Source organism: Podarcis muralis, chromosome 9 (genome assembly GCF_964188315.1).
Source record: "Podarcis muralis chromosome 9, rPodMur119.hap1.1, whole genome shotgun sequence".
NCBI lineage: Eukaryota > Metazoa > Chordata > Lepidosauria > Squamata > Lacertidae > Podarcis > Podarcis muralis.
In genome coordinates this window covers 55,112,490-55,138,164 of record NC_135663.1, presented here as the reverse complement: position 1 = coordinate 55,138,164, position 25,675 = coordinate 55,112,490, and the positions used below count along the sequence as shown (strand labels likewise).

At 44.2% G+C, this 25,675-nt stretch overlaps 1 protein-coding gene across 2 annotated transcripts; it reads right to left on the bottom strand.

The window, feature by feature from the left end:
* Positions 1-409: 409 nt before the first annotated feature.
* TRMT9B (tRNA methyltransferase 9B (putative)) lies at positions 410-25,580 on the bottom strand. Of its 2 annotated transcripts, none has more exons than XM_028743454.2 (4): positions 25,459-25,580; positions 9,006-9,160; positions 6,245-6,418; positions 410-5,159 (listed from the first exon to the last, which is right to left on the bottom strand). In XM_028743454.2, the coding sequence occupies exons 1-4, from the start codon at positions 25,500-25,502 to the stop codon at positions 4,126-4,128; spliced, it is 1,407 nt and encodes a 468-aa protein (XP_028599287.2). In that variant the 5' UTR covers positions 25,503-25,580; the 3' UTR covers positions 410-4,125. The 2 variants fall into 2 exon arrangements, with proteins under 2 accessions (XP_028599287.2, XP_028599288.2); XM_028743455.2 differs by lacking the exon at positions 25,459-25,580 and adding an exon at positions 25,229-25,425.
* Between the last annotated feature and the right edge of the window lie 95 nt (positions 25,581-25,675).

Below are 25,675 nucleotides of genomic sequence, written 5' to 3'. Positions count from 1 at the left end.
ATGAGCAAAAACGACAACCAACCAATTTTCAGTTGTCCTGTTTAGCAAATGTACCTTTTCAGTCCAGGAGAGGGCCACCTAACATTACGTATCCCTTTGACTTGAAAGCTTATGCCTTGCAGCACCTCCTGACAGCAGACTAGAGCCACCAATTTTAGCCACCATCACCATCAGATCATTTCCAGCTAACATCCAGAGCATTTCTACCGGAAGCACAGGACAACTGCTGAATCACATCTTAGGTCTGCAATCTAGGTGTGTGCATGGAATAGTCTTGCTTTCAAGCCCAGAGTTCTAGAGGAGTTCGCTGCTGTTTCGAAGCTCTGAAACAAACGTGGACAAATGCTTTTAATGACAACTGAATACAAGTCCCCTGGATCAGCCAACAAAATGATAACTCACCCAGACACACATTTATTTTTTTAATCGATAACATAAATAATCTTTATTAACGTACCATGGAATAGTTGAAAACCTGGACATTTAAAGTTCAATTATGTATCATGTTCTAAATGTCAGTGCGGACAGTTACAGTTCACTATTTGGTATGAATTACAACACTGAATAGCTGCCAGGCTGAGTACAAGGCAAAGAATAAAATGTAATGCATTGACATTTAGCTCCAAGGTTTTATATTATTAATTAAAGTCCACACTTCTGCTGCGTTACAGGTTAATGAATATTAGCTTCTATCAGTGCGTTGCTTGACCCTGCAGGGTCTAGTTTAATGTCCAACTGGGTTTCGTGCCCAGTAGTGCAAATGCAGTTGCCCAAGTAGAGCGAACAAAACCAAGCCCAATTGTTCATTAGCACCGCCTATATCTCACAGCGACAAGAGAAATGCAAACAAGCACATGATAAATAACAAAATGTCAACATATTGCACAAAGAATAATTGCAGCTTTGACAGCCTATTTGTGCTTTCAAGATCATCTCCCTCTGCAGCTCGGAGGGAACCAATTTAATTGCATGTTGCAGAAAGCCAATAGCTTTCCTCGCGTGTAAATATGTACATCTACAGTTTCATTAAAAGTAATGTAATTTGAGATTTGACATTGGTTATTCTGAAGGTGAGGTTTGTTCCACTCTAACCAAGGATGCTTTTATTGCAAGTGGCTCTTCTGGGTGAGGAAACAAAAGTAGCTTGGGAACAACGAAGACAGACCATTGCTGATTTTGATTAATATATTGCCTTTTAAGCTCAATTCAAAAAGCTGATCCCAATCTAAAAAAAAACCCAAATATTCCAGGTCCAGCAGATTCAGACATCACTTCCATGACCCACCATGCTCTCTTAAATACAACCCATGCCAAAATAAATGCCGAAGGGCATGCAGAGAGGATACTGGCACATAAGATGCAACTTTGGAATTGTCTTCCAGAGATCCACCCAAACCGAATCTGCACATTTTCTGGAAATAGTTATAGATTAGAGTAATTAGCATATTGTTCCCCTCTCCCTGAGACAGGGCAGACTATGCCAGATAAATACACACACTGAAGCAATACATTGAGAATAACCAGTATGCCATGCTAGCCATGGGGACAGCTTGTGAGGCTCCTGTTATCATGCAGGGTGCTGTAGGCAAGGAAGCACACTCAACGAAGGGCATTTACATCTCAAGAGGCGAGTTCCAACTGACATCAGTGGAAGAGGCGACATGACCCTGCTCCTTTTTGGACAGGGGTGCCCAAACTTTTTTCAAAGAGGGCCAGATTTGATGAAGTGAACATGCATGAGGCCCGACCAAAGCTGTTTTTACCATTTTACCCCAAAGTTGAGCTTTTTTTAGGATTTTACCCCAGGACATATACTGCCATGGGGGCCAAATTAAATCGACCGGCGGACCTGATTACGCCCCCAAGATGGACTTTGTGTCATGTGACAAAGACACATGAGAGCAGAAGCAGCAAAGCAGGCTGGGAAGTGCTGGGACTGCACAGTCATTTGGGCGTACTAAAGTTATTCAGGCCTAACTACTAACTGTTGAGTCACTCTGACATGTGACTTAGCAGCCAATTTCTCTTTTGTGCTCTCTGTAGGACCTCTGTAAGGACCTCTTCTGAAGGCCGGCGGTGGGCGAAAGTCTTTGCTCCCAACGGCCAGCATTTTAAAAGCGGTCCAGGATAGCGGGAAAGCGCAGCGCACTTCCCTGCTATCCCGGACCGCTTTTAAAATGCTGGCGGTGGGGAGCAAAGCCTTTCGGCCCCCGCCGGCCTTCCTGGACCTCTTCTGAAGGCTGGGGGGGCAAAAGGCTTTGCTCCCCACCGCCAGCATTTAAAAGAGGTCCCCGGAGATTTCCCTATGGGCTTTCTTCTTGCGAAGCAAGCCCATAGGGAAATTCGTCTTGTGGAACGACTCAAAAACGGAAAACTCTTTCGTCTTGCGAGTTTTTCGTTTTGCGAGGCGTTCGTCTTGCGAGGCACCACTGTATATGGCTATTATTTTGTAAGACTCACCCATGGAAGATGCTGCCTGTTAATTGCAGGACTATCTCACAAAAACACAACAGGGGCTTTCGACAGCTGATGATGTGGAAAGATGTAACATATAAAGGATGTGGCATCAGTTTGATTAGATGGAGGCACTCATCAGAAGGGCATTTCTATTGCAGTAAATCTCCATTAAAAAAAAAAAGTAGGAATGATATGAAGCAATATCCCATCAAATTGTCAAGTATCATTTAGCCATTGAAAAGGCAGTTAAATCTCAGCTACCTAAGTTATTAGAGGAGCCTTGCAGAGATGGAGGTCCTGGAATATTTAACCTAACTGATTTTAAGGATCCCACTCTGGGATATAAAAGCACCGGCAATCAAGTACTTCTTCACATTTATGCAATCAAGTGCTTCTTCACATTTATGCTAGTCATCACTTCATTGCCCAAGAAGTACTATCATAATGTACAGGATGACTGAACAAGCAAAGCAAGAGTTCCTGTGAGTTTTAAAAAGGGGGAAACTCAGTCTAGCTGGACTAATGGAAAAAGACTGCAGAGAAAAAACACATTGGGTGGTATTCAACTACATTTTATTCATAGTAAAACTGAAGTTTATGGATCTAACTTAGCCATATTCATTTATTTTAATGGCTCTACTCTGAGTAAAAGGTAGCTGAACATTGCCTACATCCATCCATGAAATTTAAGGAGTGTTTTGTTGAGCACTAGATGGAGAAAAGAAAGTCAAATGCTAGTCTACTAAGAAACCAATTCATCAGCCTCCCTTAGGAAAGCAGAAATGTTTTAAGGGTCCATTTAAAGTATGGAAGACAATGTGTTAAGGACTATGCAGTCCAACTGCTAGTCTGTTTAGGGGGAAATCAGCCTGGGTCCAATTAGCAAAACAGGCCTCTTAGGCTGTTTCCATCATCATTACTTGAGTGAATATGATGAGCACAGCCTATAGCCTCCGTTTATATATGCATCACTTCAGGAAACAGTGAAGGACACCCAGAAAGACACTCCTTCTACGGGTCATGTTTGATTTTCTCGGACTTTTTTTACATCTCTTTTATCCCTCTTGTTGTCTTGATTTTTCAGTTCATCCCTGGCTCTCACCTCACGTGTCTCTAAGATCCCACAGGAAACATCACCTGAAACCCTCGTTTTACAGTGTCCTTTTCGCTACAGTGAAAAAGTATCCTATGTATGTACAGTCTATTTGGATAGCAACATTAAAAAAAGAAAACAGAAAAGCAACATAAAAAGCAAAGGCCTTCAGATACGAGGTGTGTGCTCCTCCAAGCAAAAGTCCAGCAAGTAAAATGCATGCAACATATTTCAGTGCCAATAGGCTAAGGGTTGATCTTTTCATCGGGTGAACATTCATTCATTCATTCATTTATTTTTGGGTAACTAAAAAAAAATGCCTCGTTCCTCATCTTACAAAAGGCTTTATTTATAAAATGTTCTTAAAAACGCAAAACAGATTTCCTAAAAGCAATATAAAACTATGATGGGTGTTTGCAGAAAGCCTGCATTTCTGCAAAATGTCAAGTACCCTTTTTCACAATGGCATCCTTATCCACACATTTGTTCCCACACACACAGAATGGGAAATCAGATGGGGGGGGAGTCTCTAAAATTCCACAGGAAGCAATATCTGAAGCCCTTGATTTCCAGAACTACGCATGCTGTTGTTCACCTGCTTTCTTCACAATAATGCACCAGTTACCATGATCATAGCTTGAACTTATTATGTGAACCTCAGGCACATTATCCTCAAGCAGAGAGCACAGCTCCCCTTCCCGAAAAACATGGTAATAGCGCATGAAGGCTTTTGTATCCTGACCGCAAGCAACTCGGTCTCCCACAGCCACAGCCGCATCTACAATAGACTCACTGGAGCTCACCGCTGAAGTCCTTTTAAAGTGTTTGCCCGCAAAAGAATGACTATTGCCTGGCGGGATGTAGCCGTTGTTTACATTTTCCACAGAGCTCTCCAGGAATGACATTTCCCCATTTTTGCTTTGGACTAAAGCAGGGGGCTCCCCATTGAAATCTCTCAGTGATCTTGAGGCCGCCAGCCATTCCAATCTTTTGCACGCCATATGCTTCATAAACACTTCATCATAACTATTTAGTTGCTGCTCTTTCAGCAATGGTCCTCGACAGCCTAAATCTACACTGCAGTGCCTTGATGGCTGAACAGAGACGGCGTTGTTTGTCCATCCAGCTGTGCTCTTCAAAGGCTGCATCTTCTCATTCTGCTTCCCCAAGGCTGACTCGTCTAGTGATCTGGAGGAAAACCAGGAACGAAAAGATCTCCCAAGAGCACTGTAAACTCGTTTCTCTTCCTCTTCAGAGATTTTCACACAACAGGCTTCAGCTATGCAGCTGCCAGTCCTCTGGGGATGTTTCTGGTCAAGGGTAACAGGGTAGCTGCAGTTGGAACCCATTAGCTGGTCCGGGGGCACGGTCTGAGATGTTATGGTAGGAGCTGCAAACTCCCTCTTACACGCATCCTTGCTGCGTTCAGAAAGCAACCGGGAGCAGAGGGCTTTGTTCCATGGAACAAACACATCTTGCTTCTCAAAATGCCGATTCTTTTGTTCCATGGCCCACACGTAAATCATCATCTGGCCTCCAGGTACCAGCACCCTGGCCATTTCTTTTATTGCTTTGATTCGTCTTTGTTGTGTGGAGAAATGGTGAATCACTGGGGAGAGAAGCAAAACGATATTTTAACATTCATGGATATGGGGACTCTGTGCTAAAAATATTAAAATACTCTGCCTTTTACATGTGTGTCAATGCAACTTTACAAGTGAGATTACAATTTTCACATTATTTTTGCACCTAATGAATAATTTCTATAATGCTGAATTTAAACAAATGTTTTAGATATAATGTTAAAAGCCCAGCATCTTGCACTCTTGCCCTGTAGGCTCTATCTCATGCAAGGCTTGAAGGAACATGGGGAGTGGTCTGAAAAACATCCAACCATCTAGTCTAGGCTCAGGTTCTTGGCTGCTGTGTCACAAGGGTTGATCCTCAGCCTATGTTAATGACACACCAACTAGCCATGTTTATCTGCAACACACCCAGGAACGTGATCTCTTTCCCCTGCTAGTATATCAAGCCAAAGCCTCTCTCTTCACTGCTCCCCAAAACAAAATGAATTATTCTGTGCTGTTCAGGTATGAGGGGAGAATTGCACAGATGTCAGCAAAAATAATTTACTGATGCAGAAATTTTCAGATTCAATCCATAGCACTTCCAGTTAAAAGGATTAGATCCCTTCTATTGTTTCTACTGATTTTAGAAGTAGTTGCTAGGAGAGTAAGAGAAAACGTAGATATAAAAGGGGTAAAGGTGGAACATCAAACATATAAAATAAAAGTGTTTGCAGACGATGTGGTTTTAACAGTGGAAGACCTGAGGAGTAGCGTAACAAAGTTTCTATGCAAACTCATGCACCCTTCTGTATCCTCCATCCACAGAAGGAAGAGCCATTATCAGAGTTCTGGGACACATTCCAGCCAGGGAAAAACACTTGGGGGGTGAAAAGGGACTGGTAAGGGCTGTGGCCTGGAGACAGGGGGTGTGGCCTGGGGAGAGGTCCAAGGGCCAGATAAAAAGGCCTAGGGGCCATATTCAACCTCTGGACTTGAGGTTCCCCATCCCTGCTCTATACTATTCTTCATATTCTGGACAAAGTGAGCATACAGCAGTGCAGAAGCACACATTGTATAGTGAACATATTTTACTCCCCCCCCCAAAAAAACATCCAGACTCTCTTACCTCCCACAGAAATGATCGCGTTGAAGCACTGGCCCCGGAAAGGAAGATTAAGGTTATCGCAGATCATCACTTCGCACCCGTTATTTCTTGCAATCTCTACCAAAGAACCGCAGTAATCACATCCAAGATTATACACCTGGCTATTGACACCAAGGTATTTTCCAGTCCCACAACCTTTAAAAAATAAAAATAAACACACTCACACAAACACCAAACAAGGTTACAGAGGGACAAAGCAATCTCTATCGTTCAGATGACATTGGAGCAGAGTAAAACTGTGTGTTCTCAGAGTGAATATGGACCACTGAAACAGACAAATACAGTGGTACCTTGGTTTTCAAACGTAATCCGTTCCGGAAGACTGTTCGAGTTCCAAAATGTTTGAAAACTGAAACCTCAACCGCCAACAGCTAGGCCTCAGGATCAGAGCATTCAGTGGAAGCTGCGTGGCACGTTCAACTTCTGAGGCGTGTTCGAAAACAGGGGCATTTACTTCTGGGTTTACGGCGTTCAAAAACCAAAATGTTCGACAACTGAGATGTTCAGAAACTGAGGTACCACTGTCATTGTTTCTTACAAGAATCGCCAGGTTTAGATTCAGGTTGCTAACATCATGTTAATGCTAAAGCTGTCTTCTTCAATCCATCCTGCACTTACAACTTTAGGGCAGTGTTCCCCAACCTTGGGTCTCCAGCTGTTTTTGGACTACAATTCCCATCATCCTTGACCACTGGTCTTGCTAGCGAGGGATGATGGGAGTTGTAGTCCAAAAACAGCTGGAGACCCAAGGTTGGGGAACACTGCTTTAGGGGACTCAGCATCCACCCACAGAAACAGCTGGAGTCAATTCCTTACCTATAGCTCTCTTCATTCTAGTGACATTCTATGTAAACAGCAGTCTCATTACAAGTGTCATTCTGAATATCCTTCAAAGCTACCTAGACAAATAACTGAGTTTTAATATGATGTTTATGATATTCTGCCCTAATCCACCTCTAGTGATGAATTACAACTGGGATGGATAGGATGTGCATGAGAACCACCAGAGATGCATCCCAGTCAATCCTCTGAATGAATATTGGGATACAGATGTGCATTCAGATTAACATTAACAATAATAAGGCTGCATGAAGCCTCCATCACAGATCTCTGTTGCTGGATTGCAGCGTTCTTCCATAAAAATTACTGCTACTCATATGTCAAGCTTTAGGAGTGACTACAAAACATATCTCCTTCCTGTGCGTAGTTTCAAATCCACAGCCAAGAAAAAGTACCACTCTAATGCAAAGAAACCTTTTCAAAAAGAGTTTGAAAACTGCTCCAGGCAGTCAGCAGGCAAGTGATGAAGAATAATTCCTGCCAATTTTCAGCTGGCGAGATGCAGGGAAGCAGCAAAAGGGACTAGTTTACTATAAGGAATTCAGATGAAATGCTTCCGATTGCCTTAAGAATTGCCCTGAGTCTTTCTGACCTGCTAATAGTGTTAATGAAAAAACTGTCTCCCAGTCACTACAGAATGACAATGGAGCATCTTAAATAGCAAGAAAGCAAACGTTCAAAGCAGAAGCCTGCATACTTCTTCAAGCATACTGTACTACCGAAAAACGAAGGCTGCAATCCATCACACAGTAGTAGTCATTGTCATAGTAAGATGATGATAGTATTTGGCATTTATAGAGCACTTTGGGCGATATTCAGACTGTTTCAAATGTTTTCATAGTTCTTCTGTTTGCTTAGTGCTGGGTAGGGGTGAGATATTGGGGTGGAAGACAAGACAGCTCAGCTAACAGGGAGGAGGGCTGGACAGGTATAAGCTACCCATCATTCTCCGAGCCTGGGATTTCCTGGTTGCCATGTCACCAATCCATCAGTTCTAAAACTGCAGCCGTGTTCCAGATCAGTAACCGGCAACCACCTTCCATCCAAAATTTAATCCTAGAAAGGGATGGCCAAACACCACCCTGCTCACCTCAAACCCCATCTGAATTTTGCAAGAATCTCCACATAGTTTCGCCCACCCTGCTTCAAAAGCAAAGAAAAAACCTACCATTGCAAGGAGGTAACCAGAAACGGGAGGCAGCCAGGCTACTGGTCAACAGGCCAGCCAGCCCACCTGTTCAACTGCAGAATTAATTGATGCTTCTGGGCACGCTCACAGAAATTTATCCATTAACATCAGCAGAGAGTGGTGTGTGTAAAAGAAATGCTTGCATCGAGCTGTTCCCTTCATCAAAGTGAACATGAAGATATTGTGGACTCTCGTCACCACATCAGAGCTCAGGGATGGAGTTTATGAAACTTGTGGTGGATAAATACTGTATAGTCTCTCCCCCTCCCTCTTTTTTTATTGGACTCGAAATTTAATAGATATACAGTGGTACCTCAGGTTAAGTACTTAATTCATTCCGGAGGTCCGTTCTTAACCTGAAACTGTTCTTAACCTGAAGCACCACTTTAGCTAATGGGGCCTCCTCCTGCTGCGGCACAGCCAGAGCACGATTTCTGTTCTCATCCTGAAGCAAAGTTCTTAACCCAAGGTAATATTTCTGGATTAACGGAGTCTGTAACCTGAAGCGTATGTAACCTGAAGCATATGTAACCCGAGGTACCACTGTATGGCAAATCCAAATTTAGCAATAATGTGTACATAACAGGATGTAAAATCATCTCCTCCTATCTTCTTAAAGTTATAAGGATTCTTCATGCTGTCTGTCTATCTGTCTACACATACATGCATACATGCACACAAACATATACGTACCTATATCAGCAATGAGGCTGCCTGGCTTTTGCTCTAGGAGAAACTGCCGGACGCGAGGCCACGCTTTGCCCTGCAGATCATTGAAATAGGCAGCTGTGCTTTCATAGACGCTATGCACATGTTTCTTTTCTAGCTGGGAAGCCTCATGTTCCATCCTTCAAGAAACAAACAGACCAAACCATGCACTGAACAACATGTTCCCGAGTTAAATTCCAAAAAAGAACAGCCATGAATAGAGGCCCAATCTCGATATACAGCAGCAGAACAGGCTCTTGCGAGAAACTCCCCTTTGAAAAGATACAAGGGAAGGGAGTTCCCAACTTTTCCAAGCAACATCTCCCACACACACACCCAACCATTTCTGCATACAAAAATGCATTCTTCATTTGCCCCCCAACGTCTTACTTTGGGCGGAACGCTGCTTGTTTTCTCCTCTCAGTCACCCTGATTAGCAGGCCTCCCTTTTTTCTCTACAAGTTCTGCCTGCTAATAGCCTCTTGCAGCAGAGCGTGGTGCTAAAACCAGATCACTCCAGGAGGCAACATATGCAACCCACTCAATGCACCACCACGTCTCCATTTGCTACTATTTTGCTCATTTCCTATGGTGGCATAGTTGTCCCTATTTCTATGTAAGTCAGGCTTCCACACTGCTGTTCTAAGATACCTACATTCCAGCCACAAACAGGGGAATCCCCGCTTAAGCGGGGGTTCCATTCCGGGCTGCTGCACGTGTCATCAGGATGTGCACAAACAGGGATTCCTCCATTCCACCCTTGCCCTCTTCTGGGTGGGGATTTCCCTGTACAGTCACTTGGTTTGAAGACACTGGTGTGGACAACTCTCCTAGTTGCTGCTTCCCACTGCCTCTCCTCCCATCCATGTGCAGTACCAAAGTGACCTCTCTGGGACTCCACTCCAGAGTTGTGTAGTGTTTACTCCTTAGCCTTTTCTGCTCCCGAAGTTGTCCTGTAAGGCAGCAGGTATGGATGGTTCTTTGGAGTTTACTCCCAAAGCTTTTCTCACAAATACAAGGCAGCAGAGGTTTTGGGTCAGAGATTTCCCTCTCCTAGATGGGCTACTTTCCCAGGTTGACAAACCCTATTTGCCCCTCATTTCCCTTTACACCCCGGGCAGAAATGGCCTTCTTGACTGTTGGACCCTCTACTGGTCTTGTCCACTGAGTCCACCAGAGTCTGTCTTTGCATGCAGGGGAAGTTCCTAACTAAGGTCTGGCTGTTTCTTCTTTTCATCTATTCTCCAAGAATAAGTTGAGCAAACTTAAGTTTATTTCATGGAGCCTGGGGAGTTTAAATGCCAAAGTGTCAGGGCTGCAAATACTTAACTGGAGCTTTCTTTCAGTGTTGGAAAAGGCTGAGGCTACAATTGCCGCTTTACCCCAGAAAAACCAAAAGCATGAAAAAGCCACTACCTTTCTTTGGCCAGAGAAAGCTAAAGCTTGTTTACCCAATCGTCTCCAAGGAATCCAACAATACATAAAGAAACACAGGGGAGGGTGTGGCTTTCGGGAATTATTCCGAAGCACTAAAGCATAAATCATGTCTTAATTTGAAGAGACCTCCACAGACTGAATGCCTGGAACCATATTTAAAAAAAAACTCCTGTACTATCTCCACTGCTGCTTTTATAGTCCATTAGTGTTACAGTTTAAACTAGCACAACCAGCAGAAATATTTGATTGCTAAGGATCCCCTAAGCAAGTTTGCAAGACCCTTGGGCTGGGGTATTGTTTAGGAGTGAGGGGATTCTGGGGAGTGTTTTTGATATTAATTTTTTTGTATCTTATTGATAGGTCTTATGATTTATGTGGAAATTGTTCAATTTGGTTGTGCTTTTCTGATGCTTTATTTATTGTTTATGACTGCTTGTGTTATGCTTGTAGTTAGGTTTTTTTAATGCAAAGCTGCTTTGAGCATGGTGGTAACTATGGAAAGGCAGCATACAAATAAAATTAACGGCCTCAGTCCAGTATACCTGAAGGAGCGTCTCCACCCCATCGTTCTGCCCAGACACTGAAGTCCAGTGCCGAGGGCCTTCTGACGGTTCCCTCACTGTGAGAAGCCAAGTTACAGGGAACCAGGCAGAGGGCCTTCTCGGTAGTGGCATCCGCCCTGTGGAACGCCCTCCCACCAGATGTCAAAGAGAAAAATAACTACCAAACTTTTAGAAGATATCTGAAGGCAGCCCTGTTTAGGGAAGCTTTTAATGTTTAATAGGTTATTGTATTTTAGTGTTTTGTTGGAAGCCGCCCAGAGTGGCCAGCCAGATGGGCGGGGTAGAAATAATAATAATTTTTTTTTTTTTATTATTATTATTATTATTATTATTATTATTATTATTATCATCATCATTATTATTATTATTTGCTTAGAAGCAAATCTCACTGATTTCAATGGGACTTATTTCCATAAAAGCATGTAGGACTGAAATCTTCTGTCTGGTTCCCTGTATTTTCACTTTTTGCAGTGAGGGAACAGTCAGAAGGCCCTCAGAGCTGAACCTCCAGACTGAACGATGGGGATGGAGACACTCCTGCAGGTATACAGGACCAAGGTAGTTTAGAGCCTTAAAGGTCAACACCAACACTTTGAATTATGCTTGGCAATGTACTGGCAGCCAATGTAGATCCTTTAGGACTGGTGATATATGGTCCCGGTGGCAGCTCCCAGTCACCAGTCTGGCAGCCGCATTCTGGATTAATTGTAGTTTCCAAGTCTCCTTCAAAGGTAGCCCTACCGTTTTCACATTCAGCACAATTGTAAACCACTTAAATTTTCCTGTGGCCAAGTCTGCTTGATCTCAACAATCTCAGTAAGAATAAGCCTTCATAAGCGGTTCGGAAATAAAACGTGTTGTTTCCACTGCTTTGGAACCCTTTCCTTTCATCCATGCATGTCTTGAACAAGAATAGAAAGCGCATAACTGCAAACCACTTTACAAAATTGCCAGCTTCTGCCAACAGTGCATTATACTATCTTGGCTGAAGGTTAAAGTTTTCAAGCAAAGCCCAAAGTCAACACAAACTTGATCCAAGAGTATACACTGGAATTTCCAGTAGAGGGGCGGCAGATCTCTTTGGGAAGTGTGGGAAGCCTCAGTTGATCCTGATCAACTGCAGACTGCGATGAAGGGCAATTGACGAAAGGCATTGAAGGAGAGCATGACAAAATTATTGGAGAATCTCAGATATAAATTACAACAAAGTTCCTCAACTACAGGTTGCATGACCAAAAGCTACACAGAATTAAAGCAACAGAAGCTTACTAGTTCAGTCTTCAGAACTAGGTGGCTTGGACCTCCCTGAAGATCAGATGTGACACATGATATTCATGAACTGGTTCTTCTAAGATACTTTTTTAAAGCAACTGCAGGAGGACCAATTTGGATTTGGACCATAGTGCTGGGGAAGCAAGGTTTAACCCTTCTCCCCTGCTATGGTTGGGACCAGTCAAAACTGAAAATTGGCTACCTCTTGTGTGTCGTATATTCCATAAGGTCAAGTGTAGGTAGCAACTTAACGTTTTTAATGCATTATGGAGAATGGGGAACCTACGAGCTTCTGGATGTTGAATTCCAGCTCCCACCATCGCTGACCATGCAACTGGGGCTGATAGTTGTCATTCAGCATATTCTGATTTTATTCTATGAACTGCCCTGAGACCCGCGGGTATAGGGCAGTATAATAATAATAATAATAATAGACACCAGGTTGGCACAGTTTGTTCTACACTACCGTCCAAGTAGAGTAATTTTGGCTTAGCTCAGCAGCCAGTCAATATTCTTCCTCCCCTTGCCTCTCAATACATGACAGAAGACTCAAGAAAGGGAGGAAACTGGTTTCTCAGATCAGGCAGGGCTCTCTGCAGCGAAAAAAAAGCAGGGCAAATTTCTGGCACAAGAGGGTGTCAGGGAGTTTGGTTGTCTCTGTCACATTACACTTTGGAGCAGGCAGAACCTTCTAATGTTCCCAAAGCTCAGAACAGTGTAAGAGATCTTCCCCAACGGAGAACTTGGGGCAGGACGGTGTGCTTCTGAGCAGCATCTGACAATGTCAAAAGGCATGGGGCGCTTGCCTTCAGCAAACTGGCAAGCGGGGGCAAACGAAGGCTAACCAATGCCCAGGGCGGGGCAAACCGCTGGCTGCGCACGCGTTGCGCCGCTACGTACAATGCATGCGTGGCATTGCTACGTACAACACATACGTGGTGTTGCTATGTAGGGCGCATGTGCGGCGGCGCTACATGCGTTGTACGTAGCAGTTTGCCGCCAGCGCTGCCCAAGCACCATACGGATGGTGGTGGGATCCTCCACTTGCGGCTGTAGCAGCGACAGAGGGATCCCACCACCATCCATATGGTGCTCAGGCGGTGCCGGCAGCAAACCGCTATGTACAGCGCATGTACGGCGTCACTGAGCGGCCACAGAGGGATCCCACCGCCATCTGTATGGTGCTCAGGCGGCACCGGCGGCAAACTTCTATGTACAGCGCATGTGCGGCGTCCCTGCATACAGTGCATGCATGCAACACAATGCGTGTGTTGTATGTAGCGGTTTGCCGCCAGCGCTGCCCAAGCGCTGTATGGACAGTGGTGGGATCCTTCACATGCAGCTGCGGCAGCGTGGTGGCTGTTTGTGGGGTGTCTTTTTCTCACCCTTCCAGACATGGCACCTGGGGCACACCGTCCGTTCCCCCCCCCCCCAACGCCACTGCTGGCAAGTGAGTTTGAGAAGGCTTGCTAATGGCCCTCCCTGAAACCGCTGCTGCTCTACAGGAACCACCTTCTCATTTAAACCAAAATTTGCTCTCTCTGTTGCTTACTTGCAGACCATTTCCCTTGCTGTTCCCCTATCACTTTGATGTGGCAACAAGGGTAGAGAATTGGAAGTAAGTTTGAAGGGCATTCAAGTGCCCCATGTCTTAAACATCTCATCTCAGTTTGAATTTTTAAGCCACTTATTGGAGCTCAACTTATTTTTATACAGTGCCTAGTGGTTTCAGGAACAAGATGATAATGATTAATTATCAGCAGCTCGTTCCTTTCAGACAGAAGTCTTCAGTGCACTGAAAAGCTTAAGGACATTGTTCACCCGAGAGCTCTTCCATATCTTCTGATATTCTGTTTCCTTGTTTATTCAAAATTATTCTATGAGTTGGAAAGGGAAAGATGTTTAGCCTCTCTGTGAAGTAAAAGCACATTGAGTAGCATGAATACTGTTAATATTTGTGAGGCTTTTCTTTGAGGAAATGAGTCATCAGGCCTGAATGTGTAATTATAGCAGAAATGCATTATTATGCATTGTTCACTGAGAGGCTATAACTACATTTCACCTCTCCCTGCAGAGCTTTTTGGGGGGCGGGGATTAAAAAAACAAAACTTACCACTAAATCCCTAAAAGTTGGAACTGTAACTTTATGAAATATCAGTTTCCCACAGGAAACCATTCTGCCCATCCCCACCTCCATTAAAGTTTAAATAGCTTAAGTTTCAAAGATGCCTCTTTAAAAATACATATTTTTAAATTTTTGTTGGCAATTTTTTTGTTGTGAGAGAAAGGTGCATTTTTCTTTTTTATTAAGAATGACATTAACGTGTGTGCATTAATAAACCTACTTAGTATCTTAATTAAAGTGATATCCTATATACAATAATTGTGATATGCATAATTTGTATTGTTATTATCTTAAGAAGATTACCTTTCAATGTAATCAATTCCCATTGTTCCAGGTGCATTTTGCGACAGGAAATTTCATTAGTGCAAGCAGTTTCTGAGCTCTGGCCGCAGTACTGCACCTAAAACTTCACATTAAAACTGCAGAGTGGAAGAAAATTCTTGTAAAGAAGCTGGTAAAATGCGGTCTTGACTATGCTACCACTCAGTGGATTTGTAACTGGCTGACTGACCGAACCCAAAGGGTGCTCATCAATGGTTCCTCTTCATCTTGGAGAAGAGTGACTAGTGGGGTGCCACAGGGTTCTGTCTTGGGCCCGGTCTTATTCAACATCTTTATCAACAACTTGGATGATGGACTCAAGGGCATCCTGATCAAATTTGCAGATGACACCAAACTGGGAGGGGTGGCTAACACCCCAGAGGACAGGATCACACTTCAAAACGACCTTGACAGATTAGAGAACTGGGCCAAAACAAACAAGATGGACTTTAACAGGGAGAAATGTAAAGTATTGCACTTGGGCAAAAAAAATGAGAGGCACAAATACAAGATGGGTGACACCTGGCTTGAGAGCAGTACAGGATCAGAAAAGGATCTAGGAGTCTTGGTTGACCACAAACTTGACATGAGCCAACAGTGTGACGCGGCAGCTAAAAAAGCCAATGCAATTCTGGGCTGCATCAATAGGAGTATAGCATCCAGATCAAGGGAAGTAATAGTGCCACTGTATTCTGCTCTGGTCAGACCTCACCTGGAGTACTGTGTCCAGTTCTGGGCACCACAGTTCAAGAAGGACACTGACAAACTGGAACGTGTCCAGAGGAGGGCAACCAAAATGGTCAAAGGCCTGGAAACGATGCCTTATGAGGAACGGCTAAGGGAGCTGGGCATGTTTAGCCTGAAGAAGAGGAGGTTAAGGGGTGATATGATAGCCATGTTCAAATATATAAAAGGATGTCACATAGAGGAGGGAGAAAGGTTGTTTTCTGCTGCTCCGGAGAAGCGGACACGGAGCAATGGATCCAAACTACAAGAAAGAAGATTCCACCTAAACATTAGGAAGAACTTCCTGACAGTAAGAGCTGTTCGACAGTGGAATTTGCTGCCAAGGAGTGTGGTGGAGTCTCCGTCTTTGGAGGTCTTTAAGCAGAGGCTTGACAGCCATATGTCAGGAGTGCTCTGATGGTGTTTCCTGCTTGGCAGGGGGTTGGACTTGATGGCCCTTGTGGTCTATTCCAACTCTATGATTCTATGATTCTATGAAAAGGAGGACCTTTTTCTGCCTCCCCACTTCCAGCTACACTCTGAAGACGGGAGAAGAGACTCTCTTAATAAAATTAGAGGAGTGGGCAGGAAAAGGATTAGATCATGTGAAAAATGAACACAACATTTTAGCTGCAGCTCATTCATTTTCAGCTTTGTATTCTTGTTCTGGGGAAAAGCATGCCTAGACATTCTGTTGTTGTGCCCATAACCTAGATTTAAGGTGCCTTTTAGCTCCTAGCTTTTATATCTCAACTTCTAACACTGTTACCTTTGTCTTAATGCAAATCAAGAGAAATACATGGTTTTACTGCATCTTAAACGTCATTATTCCAATACAATAATAATTAAAATGATTCCAATTCTCTGACAAGAGGTCAAAGAGAAATAGCATCCAGTACAATTAAGAAAGATGGGAGCTCCAGAGTTTGCAGATTAGGCCCTGGAAGAGGGGTGAAGGATGCATATACAAGCCAGGATCTCTCCCTCTGCTGCCCACTGGAACAGCTCAGTGCTAACATTGTGCCAGAATACCCTACGTGAATAGAGAAGGATATTGGAGATTTGGATTCCAGGAAGCAGTGATTTCAACTCATGATCTTTTTTCTTACCCATCTCTGACACGAGCAGGTGCCCCAATCCAGGTGACCAGCTGTGTGTTCAGCTTTTGTGGTACAGGAAGGAGCTAAGGCATACAGTGCTACCTCAGGTTATGAACTTAATTCGTTCCAGAAGTCTGTTCTTAACCCGAAACGTTCTTAACCCAAGACGCGCATTCCCTACATAGGCCTCCCGCGGCCCCAGAAGCAGATTGCGTTCGTATCCCGGGGCAAAGTTCATAACCCGGGACACCTATTTACAGGTTTGTTGAGTTCATAACCCGAAGCGTTTGTAAGCAGGACTGTTTGTAACCTGAGGTACCACTGTAATTTAAACACAGCTTTGCAGCAGAGACTCAATGCAGTTATTTAAAACTCCATGATGGAGACCAAAAAGGAAAAAAGAAAATCTTGTTGGCATCATACCGACTTCTTCAAATACGGGAGTTATAGAGCTTTGGTTATCAGAGTTTAATCATACTCAGGGAGGTGTATACTGCACTCCACTTTGCGAATTGGGAATACTTTAATGGTTTTTTCCAAGCAGAGGTCACGCTCAGAGCAGAGAACACTGTTGAGTAGTTAAGGCCAATTGAGGAGGATGATTCATAGCAGTTGCCTTTAGAAGCCAGCTGCTCAGTGTTTATGCTCTTCAAGAGGAAGACTGCAGTTCAAAACGGTCCAAGACTCTCAGGCTACAGGACGATAATCGTTATTCCCCACAAGTCAGTACTGGGGCCCTAAACCACTCCATTATCTACAGTGAGTTCTGCCTTGGCCAGATCTGGATGGAATTTCCACGCAACCCAAGGCATTGAAGGAAACTTAAAACTAACCAGGGCATAGATGCTAAACTTCATAGAAATGATATGCAGGGATGCAAATTTAGGATTTAAATATCGCAGAAGGCCAGTGAAGTAATTTTCAATGCAGAACACCCCAGATGAATTCTATCCTGTTTTGGACCTTAGATAAAGTCCTGCCTCAGATGAAACAGGGCGACCCTGGTTGAGATGCTGATGAAGGGTAGAAATCATTATGTTTCAGTTCAGTAGGAGACTGACTGCCCAAGCCCAACCTAGGTTCCACCTTCCCATTATCCATGAGTGCCTCAGCCTAATGGCAAAAATAAACAAATGAATTGAATTAAACTGCCCCCCTTGCCCTTTAAGGGCCTTCACATTTTCTGCCTGAGCCACTTCACGATAGAACCAGCTGCTCCCAACTAACTCCACTTACAGGATTCCAACTATGATACTATCACTTTTTGCATAGATCAGTCTTTTCCCCACTGGCTCAGGTGCTGCTACCCCTGGGAAAAGGTCCAGCCTGTTCTGATCACACCTTCTGCTAGCTCACAGAACATCACACCTCTGTTCAGAATTCCCAGATTTCCACCTTTTTGGGGAAGAATTTCTGTGTCTTCAAAGGGTTAAGGAGCGGCAGAAAGCTAAACTGCACAGCTTTACTCATCACTCCGGCTGGATCTAGACCCATCAAAGATGTGTTTCAGTTAAACGTGTTGTAAACTCATACAGGGAAATCCAGTTGGGAAAGACGGGACTCCTTTCCACAGCGCCGCCTGGTGTCACAATGTTATATCACATATACAACACATATAAAACACTTTTTTTAAAGCTGAGTCCTCCGTCTCTATGCTGGGAAAACCTGCAATTCTTTGACTGCTGCCAGTTCAGCTTTGAAGTCACATGATGAGTCTCCTTTTCACTGAAGTGAAAATCCAGTAGGAATTTTATCAACGTACAAGATTAGAATCGTACCCCAGAGTCCTAAAGCCTGCCTGTCTGCTAAGATTCTTAAAATTATGGCATGAACTCCATTTCTTTCTTTTTTTTTAAAAAAAATGATGAATTACATAATTGATGGGCTTTATTTAAAGCAGCAATTATAGTTGGTGCTTTAAAAAAAATAATTCCATCCTGTTCACAGCAAGATTAAAAGTACTGTGATTATTCTTTGATGTTGCCAGGCTAATTAAAAGTGTATTTGCCGCCACTGACTTTTTAATGTGAATGAATATATTACCTCCTGTGGATGAATCATGTATTGAAGTATCCATCAAAACTTCCAAACCATTCCATTGTTTCCTGATTAGATTTTTATTATCCCATGAACTAAAGTGGAATTAAATATTAACAGCACAGCACTGAATTTGGTTCTCTATCAATGAATTATTCAACGCACTATTGTGTATCATTATAGATACATGGTAACATTTACCAGGTTTTGGATACAATCTCGGACTGGGTACTGTAAGTCTAACTGGAGGACTGGTGGAACTGGGGTGGCAGATGCTGTTGACAGAATTCAACCTCCTCTAGCAGCCCAGGTGGGATGGCTTTCCAAGATTCCCTTTACACCACTGTGCTTGAAATTCCAGGTTGTAGTTGTACCCTTTTCGGCAATTCCAATCACACCGAAAGGCTGGGATTCAATCGCTAACAAAGCGACCATTCCATGATAACAATTTTTATTATTTATACCCCGCCCATCTGACTGGGTTTCCCCAGCCACTCTGAGCAGCTTCCATATATATAAAATAATAAAAGCATCCCTATTAATATGTAGAGATCAGGAGTGGAGCCAAAAGTCTCTCACTCTGTCCCCCTCCCCAGTGCATACATACATTTTTATACTGTTTTACCATCTGTGCAGGGCTTGAGACATATCTTGAGCAGCAAGCAGAATAATGGTATAAAGTGCTAACCCCCCAGACAATCCATCATTTGACTACATCTGCCCTCATGTTCATTTCATAATGACAGTTATCCAAAGCTGTGCAACAGGCAGGCTTGTGAATTATATGAAGTTGGACAGTGATGTCCCTGCCGCAGGGACCATTGCTAGTAATTAACAATTCTGGTGAAGATTCACCCAGCAACATAGTGAGCCTGCTAATTCCAACTGATTAAATATTTTGGCATTTTTACCAGAGAAGCGACAGGACATAAAGAGTCCTACAATTTTCTACACACACACACACACACACACACACACACACACACACTTTTTTTGTCTCCTGCTTAGAACATGAGCAATTATAGGAAAGCGTTGATGGTTTATTTTCTTTTTATATTTTTTATATGGTTTTTAGCCTGCTTTTGCAAATACTCTCTTGCCTCTTTTCCATGCCTGTTTTGGAGTCCTGGTTCACACATTCAGAATTGTAATCAGCTGCACGGTTCACATCACTCCAGGCAAAGGCAAAGTAATGATGGCGCAGGAGGAATTTTATCCTCCATACCTTATCAGCCCTGGCAGCAATTCTGAAATTATTCTGCTCACCTCTTCACTTGTGTATTGGGAAACGGTGCAACTGCTCAGCTTGGCAAGATGTTTAGAGGCCTTCTTTCCTACTGTGGAGCAGAAAGGTCCTCCTTGCCTCTTGTCTTCAACTGGCTTATACATTTCTATTGCATAAAGGTAAAGGGACCCCTGACCATTAGGTCCAGCCATGACCGACTCTGGGGTTGCAGTGCTCATCTTGCTTTATTGGCCGAGGGAGCCGGCGTTTGTCCACAGACAGCTTCCAGGTCATGTGGCAAGCATGACTAAGCCGCTTCTGGTGAACCAGAGCAGTGCACGGAAGCCTTCCCATTTACCCATTTACCTTCCCGCTGGAGCGGTACCTATCTATCTACTTGCACTTTGACATGCTTTCGAACTGCTAGGTTGGCAGAAGCTGGGACCAGACAACGGGAGCTCGTCGTGGGGATTTGAACCGCCGACCTTCTGATCGGCAAGTCCTAGGCTCTGTGGTTTAACCCACAGCATAGCAAGCACAAAAAGAAGATAACTGGGTAGGAAGGACACAAGAATCCCATAGCCAGAAATGCTGTGATCGTGGAGAACCTAAGCCATAAGTCTACGTCCATTTTGGCTCCCCTGCCCCTTCCATTAACACAGATCAAAGTGACTGCTTGTAGAGAGATAACACCTCCCATTACTTCATCTGTTTCAGCTCTACCCATTTCTGGTTTTCTCCCTCCCAGCCTCCATCTCTCTCTCTCTCTCTCTCTCTCTCTCTCTCTCTCTCCTGGATCCGCCCCAACCACACAGCTCACCACAATACTGGCTCACCCTGTAGCAACCATTTCTCCTCTATATCTCTATCTCTCTCACAAACAGAGAAGAGGCAGCAGTTCTCAGAAGGAGAGTCCAGAGAGCAAGAGTTGTGTGCCCACAGTCACCTTCGATATTTGCCAGGCACAATTTGCACCTGGTTATCAGCCACTTGAGACCGAGTGAAGACACAGGATGGGATCTGGTGCCTTCACCATCTGGAGGTGCAATGCTTGGATATGGACTGTTTTCACATACTATCAACACATCCTATAGAATTCTATCTGTGATATCTTACCTGTACAACCAGAATGAATTTCAGGAACCAAAAAAAATTGTATTGAAAAATACAACTTTCGAGGCATCTTGCCCCAAAATGGCAACTAGGGATTCTGTTTTGGCAACTGTAACCCTGGTTTAAGGAGCCATTTGGTGTCTAGCTTATATATCTGAGTTTCTAACACAGCATCCAGAGGGCCACATGAAATTGGGCCAGGGGCTCTATGAGCACATTTAAAGGGGAGGCAATGCAAAATAGCAAAAATCTAACTATAAAGTAGTCTTAACAAAATTACATCAAATAATATTAGTAAAGTGCACAAAGTGTTTGGCAGTCATTGCACACATTGGCCAGGGCGTCAGCAGAAGCAGCATGTTTACCTCTGAGCAAATGGAATAGAAATCTGCCTGCACAGTTTTCCAAAGATGGCCACTAGCTTAAAAGTGGGCAGAGACAGGAGACAAATTTTATAAAAATGCTGATAATGCAGGCAAGGTCTACATGTATCACTTTCTGCATTAAAGCTGAACATGAAAAATGTCGCACATTTACTTCAGTATTTATTTATCAAGGCATTTCCATATTGCACTTTTGCAAATCGTCAAGATGGTGTGCAACAATGTCAAAACATTCAGAAGCAATACGAAGCAATCATTACAATGGCTGGCTGCTCCAGAGTCATTTAAAAAAACTGCATAGGCCTGTTGCCATTAAAAAAAAGTCCCCAAGAAACGCCTGAAAGTCAAAAGTGAGGATGCCTTCCAAATCTCTGCTGGAAGAGTGTTCTGCAGTGACACTCAACTCCTGACTTCTAGATGAGGCCAGTCCAGACTTTGTGGCACAGAGAGCAACTAACAGTGCTCCTCTGGATGATCTTGGTGATCAGACTGGAACAGAAGGGTTCGGGTGGTACATAAGGTATCCTGGACCCAAGTTGTTCAGGGCTCTGTAGATCAACTCAAGAACGTTGGATGTGACACAGCAAGGTATGGGCAGCTAGCGAAGACCTTGTAGCAAAGGTGCTACATGCTACCAGCTATTTGCCCCCATCAGCAGTCTAACCACCGCATTCTGCACCAGGCCCAAGGGCAGCTACTCATAAAGTGTGTTGCAGGAATCTAGATTCTAGGTAATCAATGCATGGACTACAGTGGCCAAGTTATCCTCATCCAAGAACGGATGTAGGTAGCATACCAGTTAAAGCTCATAAAAGACACTCCTAGCCACTGAGATTACTTGGGCCTCTAATGAGAAAGATGTATACAGAAGTACTCCCAAGCTATGTCCCTGCTCCTTTAGAGGGAGTGCAGTCCCTTCCAGAACAAGCAACTACCCTATCTTCCACACATAGGAACCACCCACCCACAGAGCTTCCCAGGCATCAAACACAGTTTATTGACCTTTATCTAGTCCACCAATGGTCCAGAGCTTCCACAGGCTCTCCTGATTCATGGAGAAGTAGAGCTGTGCATCATCAGCAAACTGATGGCACTGTGCTCCCAAACTCCTAATAACCACTTATTTGATAAATACTCCCATTATGTTTATGAGATCAGGTCTTCATTAGATTAGATTGGTCGCAACTAGGGCCAGGGCCTTTTCAGTACTGGCCCCGACTTGGTGGAACGCTCTGTCACAAAAGACTAGGGCCCTGCGGGACTTGACATCTTTCCGCAGGGGCTGCAAGACAGAGCTGTTCCGCCTGGCCTTTGGTTTGGACTCAGTCTGACCCTTATGTTTTCCCTCTCCTTACGGTTTTGATCCATGGGCTACTTTTAAAATGAGGCTGCATTTTAAATTGCATTTTAATCTGTATTTTAAATTGGGTCCCCCCCCCCCTATTATGTTTTTACTGTTGTTAGCCGCTCTTGCCGGGGAGGGCGGGGTATAAATAAATTTTATTTTTATTATTTAAAAATCAGGAGACATACACTTCCCTCTGAGCAAATAGACTCTTGGGCCATATATCATTTTTTTAAAAATCAATACAATAACGTACAGCTCAGCACATGATTACAGTTAAAAATGATGTTGAAAACAACAACAACACCAAAAAGTCTACCAGTAAGCCAAAAAAAGAGCCAAGTTCACTCCCCCAAAGTCCTTCCCAAATAAGAATGTCACCAGAGAACCTGGGTTGTGTACACGCCATACATTTAAAGCACATTTGCACATGACTTCCCCCAAATAATTCTGGGAACTGTAGTTTGTTAAGAGTGCTGGGAATTGCTGTTCTTTAAGGGGTGTCCTGATAATTCTCAGAATTATCAACATTCTACAGTTCCCAAGATTCTTTGGGGAGAGTTATGTGCTTTAAAGGTATGGTGTGTATGCAGACCTGGTTGGCAAGATTCTCTGAAACTGAAAGGGCCCTACTCCTCAGAACTGAACTTTTTACATCCTTGGAACTGTAGTTTTTATATCCACAGGACAAGATGTTCAGAGCATGGCAAAAATACCAAATGCAACTATAGTATGAGAACCATATAAATGCATGAATCTGTTTTAAGTCGGTAAAGGAAGAGAAAGCACCAGAAAGATTTTTTAAAAAAAACAAAGATAATGTTTTTTTTTTAAGCACTGAATTTAAAGAATTTGCTGAGGGAGAGAAATCTGAGTTAGGGAATTCCATCCAACAAAAATGAAAGCAAGGGACTCTGCAGAGAGTATTTTAATAATATATTATAACAAGATGCAACAAATGTTTTCCTAATTCTAGAAGCCACTATGCTCTGTCATCATGTTACGCACACTTTCATTATAGAATAGCTATGTGTTGTTTTAACTATCTACTGTCTTGGGTTTTTATCGCTTTGCCTTTAACAAATTTCTTTTCTCTCCCTAACGATCCCCCACCACACGCAATCAGCTTTACAAATATTTCTCCCCAAACAGGATGGTTTAAACAGAAGTGCTGTGAAGCAGCCTTAAAAAAAAGAACATGGAAATATATAGCTGCTGAGAAACTGGATGAACCAGGCACAAGTTAAGACGGGAGCATATGGCTACCATGTTCTATGGAAGGGAAATGTATTTGGTGCACAGATATGCAAACACAAAAGTGCAGGCTAACAACAGAAGGGGAAGCCAGCAAGCCATCACCTGGCCACCTGCTACTCCTGGCAAAGGGAGCAGCACAAACACACCCACATGCACGCAAGATCGCTATCACATTTCTGTCTGGAAATTAAATCCCACCACTGAACTAGACTGGGTGAAATTATTGCACCTGGCTTCTCCAGCTGGGCTAGATTTGCATTCCCTTGGCACTGCAGATAATTTTCATACATGAATATCACTTCTGGGGAGTGGGGGGGGGACACATTCACCATCGCATGCAGCAAACCCATGGCCATTCTGGCAGCTGTAAACATGTCAATACTGGCACGTGCATTCGTTACACACGAAGGCATGGGTGTAGCCAGGATTTTTGTTGCGGGGGCAGGCCTTTTGTTGGGGGGCAGAACATCAGTTTGCTATGTATTTTTATTTTTATTGATTGATTTGGGTTGGCAGCAGCCCCTCCCTGTCCCGCCCCCCCCCCCTTGGCTAAGCCCATGCAAGAAGCTTCACATCTTTTCCAATGCACATGTAATATCCATGCAGGGAAATTGGCAGGCGGCTTCAGGAACAACAAAGAGGTCAAAAGAATGAGACAAAAACTGAAGGCAGCCGCGTGAAGTTCTCCAAGTCAGCTGAGAAGGCTGAGGCAAGATCAGAACAGGGTGGTTGCTTTTTTAAAAAAATAATAATTTTAAAAATAGTCTCCAGCCATGAGGATGCTAGAGAGCTTTAAGAACAAAACAAGCGAGCTGCAAAGCAAGAGTTACACCCCCCCCCCACTTCTCTTCAAAGATCTGGTCTATTTTAAGGTTTATTTATTTATTTGTTCGTTGCAAAATGCAAAACAGCTACAAAGATCAAAGGAGGGAGGTTGGGCCACTGCTGCCGCCCGCATGAAGACCTTCCAGCCCCAAACAGCAGAGAGGCGTCCAAGCAAGTGGCGCGGCGGAAGAGAAAAAGGAAGAAGTTGTGCCGAGCGGGATGGCATCTTAAATCAGCATCTCTGTTGACTTGCTGGACAGGGGAATAAAAGGGAGTTTAATGGACGGGTTTAAACATGCACCAACGACGGGGATCGTCCTGCACGTGCGGAGTGTATAGGCAAGCATAGGCAAGCATAGACAGATTTATTCTTAAGGCAAACCGACAATGTCTCCCACCCCCCACCCCCTTTCCACAGCCCGATCCTAAACATGTCGGGAAAGTAAATCTTCTCGCTGCGTGCAGAGGGACTCCCCTACCCGAGTCCGCTTGGAACAGTCACCCCAACTCTTCGGAGCGGGAGAGTCGGGAGGGCGCATCGCCAAATGGGGGGCGCGGGATTATACAACGCTTCGGTCGCTCTACCGTATGCATCCTAAGAGAGCCGCGAGAGGCATTGCTGAGAAGCCGCGGTTTGCCTGCCTGCCTGCCTTGCCTGGCGAGCGTCCCGAAGAGCCGCCTCGTTTCCCGCCCTCTCGCCCCCGTTTACCTGCACCCGCCGGTAGGAGGCAGGGTGGGCGAGAGCCGCCTCATGCGCCTCCTCTATCCGCCGCGCGCCGCAGGCTGCCGGCCGCGAGCAGCAGCAGCAGCACCGCCACCAGCCGCCGCCGCTGCTTCTGCATCCTGCCCGGGGAGAAGGAGGAGGAGGCGGCGCTTAACTCGGGCGACGTCGGGGGCTGCGAGGCTCCCCTCGGCGGCCGGGCTCA

Bases quoted from the DNA above. Each gene is read 5' to 3' on its own strand.
- TRMT9B (XM_028743454.2), bottom strand. From the start codon at position 25,502: ATGAGGCGGCTCTCGCCCACCCTGCCTCCTACCGGCGGGTGCAG. The intron at 6,419-9,005 runs GTACGTATATGT...TATTTTTTAAAG, and splicing joins CAGCCTCATTGCTGATATAG to GTTGTGGGACTGGAAAATAC. The intron at 5,160-6,244 runs GTAAGAGAGTCT...TTCTCTCCCCAG, and splicing joins CGCGATCATTTCTGTGGGAG to TGATTCACCATTTCTCCACA.